Here is a 7045-nt window from a genome sequence, read left to right on the forward strand (position 1 = left end):
TTTTGCTGATGTAATTAAGACAAAGAGTATTGTTAATGGCCTCAACTTAAAACCATGCAAATTCTTTATGCAATGTCTATCCTGTTGCAAGAATAAGATTAAGGTTGCACGCAAGGGTAGGTGCTCAGATAGGAAAGTAACTGAGCCATTTGAGCGTGTACATTGTGATTTAGTTGGGCCACTCCCACCATCATTAGGAGGTTCAAAGTACTGGCTTACTCTCATAGACCAGTATAGTAGATATTGTTGGACTTATGCAATAGCTGAGAAGTCCCAAGCATTTGAGAAGTACAAGGTTTTTTGCAACCGGGTAAAAACGCACTTTAACAAACCTATTAAGAACCTGTTTTCTGACCGGGGCGGGGAATTTGTTTCTGAGGATTTTGAGAAATTCCTGGAAGCGCAGGGGACTACTCATGAGTTATCTTGCCCCCGAAGTCCCTGGCAAAATGGGCTTCTTGAAGTTGTGCAGCGTGACCTGCAGGCAGGGGTTAAAACTTATCTGCATGATGCTAATCTGCCCAAAGTCTTTTGGGCTGAAGCACTCCATGCCTTTTGTTATGTTAGAAATCGCAGTTATCATTCTGGTTTAGATGTCACCCCCTATGAGAAGCTGTTTAAAAAACGCCCTAATCTGAAATACCTACGTATTTGGGGTTCAGATGTAATTATGCATTACCCTGCTAAGCAGAAATTGGGTGAACGTAGTGTCCAGGGAAAATTAATGGGCTACCAGCAGGGGGCGTACAGAATTTACATACCAGCAACTGGCAAATTTCATATTACCAGAAGCATGATACAAACTGTAAATTGGAATGGAGTTGCTGTTTTCCAAGATACTGATGGTATAAATGATACTGAGGAAGAAGAGGAAGCAGCAGCAGCAGCAGCAGCAGGAGAAAATGGTGATTCTGAATTAATGGGGAAAGACAAAAAGCCTGTTGAATCTGATAATTTGTTTGAGGATTTAAAGTCACAGGCACCCGAGGGGAGGTTAGATTCTCTTGAGTTTTCTGACCGTGAGCTTAGCCTACAGGCACCTCTTCAGTCTGACATTGATGATTTACAACCTGAAACTAGTCGTCCACTTAGTCCCATTAAGTCTGAGGAGTCTGACTCTCCTTCCGGACTGAGACGTTCAGATAGAAAAAGGCAGAAGCCACAACGTTTTGCAGATGAACATTTTAATACTGTGTATGCCAATAAGGCGGTTTTTGAACCAAAAAGCTACAGTGACGTTCAGAGTTTACCTAAGCACCAAGCTGTAAATTGGTATAAAGCTATGAACTCTGAGATAGCTTCTTTAAAAGAGCATAACACTTGGTCTCTTGTACCACAAACCCCAGATATGAGACTTATTGATTCAAAATGGGTTTATAGAGTTAAAATGAATGACAAAAATGAAGTTGTAAGGTACAAGGCAAGACTAGTTGCTAGGGGCTTTCAACAAATTCCAGGCGAAGATTATGATTTGTGCTATTCACCAAGTGTAAAATATGAAACGGTTAAGCTTTTGTTAAAAGATGCATCACAACGTGGACATTCTGTTTATCACCTAGACATAAAAACTGCATATTTGTTTGCAGATTTAAAAGAACAAATTTTTATGTGTGTCCCTGAAGGCATAGACGCTGCTGAAGGTTTGGTATGCAAATTAAATAAATCTCTTTATGGTCTGCACCAAAGTGGAAGGAATTGGCACCAAACTTTAGCAAAAGAATTGCTAGATATTGGTTTTTCACAAGGAAAGGCAGACAATTGTGTGTTTATAAAGGAAAGGGCAAACTCTGTAACAAAAATATGTGTGTATGTAGATGACGTGTTAATTTCTACAAAAACTAAACAGGAATATGAACAGGTAGTTTCACAGTTGCAGAAGAAATTTGATGTGGTGGAATTAGGCATAGCTAAAAATTACTTATCCATGCAAATTGAGAAAGGCAAAAATGGATCTTTTCTGGTTCATCAAACCGCAAAAATTGATGATCTTGTTGAAATGCTATGTTTAGAAAATGCAAATGGGAAGGAAACGCCTATGGTGTGTGGTTTCACCTTTACAGGTGAAGATAAGCCATTTCCTAACAAAACTTTGTATCGTTCTGCTATAGGCAAGCTAAATTTCATTCAAAGAATCTCAAGACCAGATATAACTTATGCTTTTCACTTCCTGGCAAAATTTGTGGAAAAGCCCACTACACAATGTTTCTCTGCTCTTAAGAGAGTGGTAATGTACCTTAAACATACCAAACATTATAGGTTGCAGTTTACAACATGTATTGACAAAGGTTTTGAAATTTTCTGCGATGCATCTCATGCAGTGGAACAAAATAATTGCAGGGGTATGTCTGGTATGGTGTTTTGTTACAACGGTTGTCCATTTGAATGGAAGTCCCAGACACAAACCATTATTTGTCTCTCCACAACAGAGAGTGAATTATGTGCATGCGTTCAGGCCACTCGTGATGTAGAATGGTATCTGCAGGTATTTGCAGACCTACAAATGCAAGTAACACTACCAGTAAAAGTTTACCTTGATTCCCAGAGTGGACTTGCTATCCTGTGTTCAGAGACCAATACGCAGCGCACCAGAGTCTTAAGATTACGTTTAGAATTTGTAAAGAAACTAATTGCTGATGAAATGGTTGTATTTAAATATGTTCCAGGTGACAATCAAATTGCGGACATTTTTACTAAAGCACTTCCAAAGGTTACACATGAAAAACATGTACAAAGTATGCTTTATGTTTTTGTTCCACAATGATGAACCGCAGGGGATATGTTGAATGGTTTCTTTAAATGTAAAGGTTCATCATTGTTCCACTCCATGTGTATGTCTTTAAGGGGCCGGAGCAAGGGCCAGAGCAAGATAATGAGACCCAGCTTTACAGCTGTGAAACATAGCAGGTGCTGCTGAGTTGTATTTGATTAAGGCGTGTCAGCATCTGGGTAGAGTATATAAGGAGCAGCACCTAGCTCTCCCATTACCCTGGGGGATGGGTTGGTGGTTGGGTCTGGTTTGTTGATGTATTTAGTGTAAATGGAGTTTTTGTTTTTCTTATTAAAACCTCCTTTAAGTACTTTTTGAGTCCTTTCTTTTTAATGCATGATCTCCCCAGCAAGCTCTCTGCAGCGTTACCACACTGCAAAAAGCCAACACTCTCCACCAGCAGTACCCAAAAGGTGACTTAAGCAAGTCATAGCACATTCACTTGCCGGGAAACCTTCTGTGTAGGATTGCAATATGTCCTCTTTTCCCAGGACATGTTCTCTTTTTTTCCTGGGCACATCCTCATTTTCAGGACTGAAATTTCTGCCTGGGAGGATTTTTAAAATTTGACTAAATGTCCTGGTTTTTGTTTGTTTGCTTGCTTGTTTACAAAAATCTAAGAAAAAAATCCTAGTGCAGTAGACTCAGATCTAAGGCACCTGGCTAAGCTAGTCTGCAGCAGAGAATCACAACAGAGCAGCAGCTTAAACTAGCCAAATACTCTATCAATCCTTTCTCTGATCTAAAAGGATGCTGGCTCAGCTACAAGATCTGGAAGGAGTCTGGGAGGGCAAGAGTTAATATACCCCTGTCCTTAATAAGAGTCCTTATTATGTACATGTTAAATGCAGGAATCTTTCACCCAACATGGGGCTCAAACCCATGACCCTGAGATGAAGCCTCTCATGTTCTACCAGCTGAGCTATCCCAGCTCTTGAGAAGAGCCAGAGAAATCAACCTGAGAGGCAGCCTATTCCTCTTTTAAAGCCATCCAGGTGGGCCCATCCCTGTCTCTTGTGGGAGGGAGTTCCATAGTTTAACTTTGCCCAGTGTGAAGAAGGTCTTTCTTTTATCTTTCCTGAATCTGCCAACTTTCAGTCTCAATGGGTGTCCACTATTTCTAGTGCTTTGAGAGGGAGAGAGACACATAATTCTGGAGTATCTATCATGTGAACTCTCTCATATTTTCTCTAAACTAAAACATCCCAAGTAATGCAAACTTGGAGAGCCAGTGTGGTGTAGTGGTTAAGAGCGGCAGTCACGTAATCTGGGGAACCGGGTTCGCGTCTCCGCTCCTCCACATGCAGCTGCTGAGTGACCTTGGGCCAGTCACACTTCTGTGAAGTCTCTCAGCCCCACTCACCGCACAGAGTGTTTGTTGTGGGGGAGGAAGGGAAAGGAGAATGTTAGCTGCTTTGAGACTCCTGAAGGGGAGTGAAAGGCGGGATATCAAATCCAAACTCTTCTTCTTCTTCTTCTTCTTCCTCACAGGACAGTCGCTCCATCCCCTTGCACAGTGTTGGTCGTCCCTTTCTGAACCTTTTCCATTTACCTTGGAATTCCTTCTTGTTTCTGTGTGCAATTCTAGTTGGCACCCACCCAACCACCCAGGTCTGCAACTCGAGGACATCCCAATAGCAATAACTGGTACCTGAAATAAGAAAGGTCATCGCCAGAAGTCCTTGCAGCACAACTGTTGCAGCTCTCCATCTCGACGCGACACCCTCCATGGTCTGAAGCCGAGAAGCCCTCTGAGCCAAAGAACCAGTTTCCTGATGAGTCGTGGAGGAAAAGGAAAAGCAGTCCAAGATCTGAGAAACTAGGGCTGTTTGGTTATATATATATATCACACACGAATGTGCTGAGTAGAGATTGGTGGGAGGGACTTCCTGAAAGACAACAGCAGTTCTGGTGATGGCAGGATTACGCAAAGAAGAAGGAAGCCTATGCAAACAGTAAGCAGCAACAGATGTGGATTCTAGCAATAAGGTAAAGGTAAACAACCCCTGGATGGTTAAATCCAGTCAAAGGTAACTATAAGGTGCGGCGTTCATCTCGCTTTCAGGCTGAGGGAGCTGGCGATTGTCCACAGACAGCTTTCCGAGTCATGTGGCCAAGATGACTAAACCACTTCGGATGCAACAGGACACCGTGATGGAAGCCTGAGCGCATGCAGACGGCATTTACCTCCCCACTATAGCAGTGCCTATCTATCTACTTAGACTGACGTGCTTTCAAACTGCTAGGTTCAATATTGCAGATTCTGGCAACATGGAGCCCCAAGCTAGTACAAAATTTGGCACCTCCTAGCAATGGCAAACCTGCTGCACTGGTACAAAGTGAGACAGGCCCTTTCTTGCTCTCCCCACCCTCTTTTCCCATCCAATCTTCCTCTCCTCTTTCCCAGCCTAATGTTCTCTCCCTGGCAAAAAGAAATTAAAAATCACCAAGACAGTTATAGCTCTTAAGATATTTGAAGATGGCTCCTCTCAATATATATATATAAAATAAACAAATTGTCCAGTAGCACCTTAGAGACCAACTAAGTTTGTTCTTGGTTCTTGGCATGCACATGAAAGCTTATGCCAAGAACAAACTTAGTTGGTCTCTAAGGTGCTACTGGACAATTTTTTTAAAAAATATATGTATTTCAACTGTGTCAAACCAACGCGGCTGTCTACCTGAATCATGTCTCCTTTTTTCCAGGCTAAACATACGCAGCTCCTTCAACTATTCCTCATAAGGCTTGTTTTCTAGAACCTCCTGGTCCCTCCCAACTTTATGATTCTGTGTATTATTTATTTATTCCATATTATTTATTTGTTGCATTTATTTACTGCTTTTTTTCTCCAAGGAGCAGAAGGTGGCATACAGGGTTCCCCCTCGCCCATTTGATCCACCCAACAGCCCTGTGAGGTGGGTTGCACTGAGAGACAGTGATTGGCACAAGGCCACCCAGTGAGTTTCATGGCTGAGTTGGGGGTTTGAACCCCAGTCTCCCAGGTCCGAGTCCTCCTCTCTAACCACTACACCACACTGCTTCTACTCGAAGCCATTGGAAGTGGGATTGGGAGCACTAATAATGCCAGCTACGTTAGAAAAGGCTGCACAGGCTGTAGACTGGCAGATACAGTGGTGGTCTGGATGAGTGCCAATAAATTGAGACTGGCAAGACAGAGGCCCTGTGGGTAGGTGAGGCCCTGTGGGTAGGTGAGCAGTGTTCCTAGAACAAAATGCAAATGCAAAATTCCCAGAAATCTTTAGAGGCTTCCTGTTTCTCTGATTTTCCCTAAAGGTACGGCATCATTCGTACAGCTCTCAGATGTGAGCAAAGTTCCATTGGGCTTCCAAACCCAGCTTGCTTCACTTCATTTCTTCAAAACAATCAACCCAAGAACTTGCCCAACAGGCTGATGTTGCAAAAGCAAGAGTGCAGCCCCCAAGGGATATTTCAACTCCCCCTTCCTATCTTGTTTAGTCGTTTAGTCGCGTCCGACTCTTTGTGACTCCATGGACCAGAGCACACCAGGCACTCCTGTCTTCCACGGCCTCCCGCAGTTTGGTCAAACTCATGCTGGTAGCTTCGAGAATACTGTCCAACCATCTCGTCCTCTGTCGTCCCCTTCTCCTTGATCTTTCCCAACATCAGGGTCTTTTCCAGGGAGTCTTCTCTTCTCATGAGGTGGCCAAAGTATTGGACCCTCAGCTTCATGATCTGTCCTTCCAATGAGCACTCAGGGCTGATTTCTTTAAGAATGGATACGTTTGATCTTCTTGCAGTCCATGGGACTCTCAAGAGTCTCAAGAGTTCCCATCTTACACGGGGTCAAATTTCTGTGCTGTGATCTGGCAATGTAATACTGTGGTACCTCAGGTTAAGAACTTAATTCGTTCTGGAGGTCTGTTCTTAACCTGAAACTGTTCTTAACCTGAAGCACCACTTCAGCTAATGGGGCCTCCTGCTGCCACCGCACCCCCGGAGCACGATTTCTGTTCTCATCCTGAAGCAAAGTTCTTAGCCCGAGGTACTATTTCTGGGTTAGCGGAGTCTGTTACCTGAAGCATATGTAACCTGAAGCATATGTAACCCGAGGTACCACTGTAAAATAATAGATACCTCTAAATATGATACAAAGTGTTATCCTTTAGTGGCTATAGTACAGAGGGAGGCCTTGGAAAATCAATTTTCCCAGGGGCACCCCATGTTCTTAAAACAGAAACCCAGCCATGGGCAGTATAAAAGCCATAAGTGCCTTGCCTCCTGTATCTATGGAAATA

At 43.1% G+C, this 7045-nt stretch overlaps 1 protein-coding gene across 2 annotated transcripts in view; it reads right to left on the reverse strand.

Annotated features, from left to right (window-relative positions):
- The window catches only part of LOC309537985 (uncharacterized protein), a 38918-nt gene extending 33810 nt beyond the window's left edge, over nt 1-5108 (reverse strand). For both annotated transcript variants that reach the window (XM_082233158.1, XM_082233157.1), the window contains exon 1: nt 4419-5108. In XM_082233158.1, coding sequence (XP_082089284.1) covers nt 4419-4497 — 79 coding nt within the window. In that variant the 5' untranslated portion in view covers nt 4498-5108. The remainder of the gene's footprint in view (nt 1-4418) is intronic.
- Nucleotides 5109-7045: the final 1937 nt, after the last annotated feature.

Source organism: Podarcis vaucheri, assembly GCF_965113315.1.
Source record: "Podarcis vaucheri genome assembly, chromosome: 7".
Taxonomy (NCBI): domain Eukaryota; kingdom Metazoa; phylum Chordata; class Lepidosauria; order Squamata; family Lacertidae; genus Podarcis; species Podarcis vaucheri.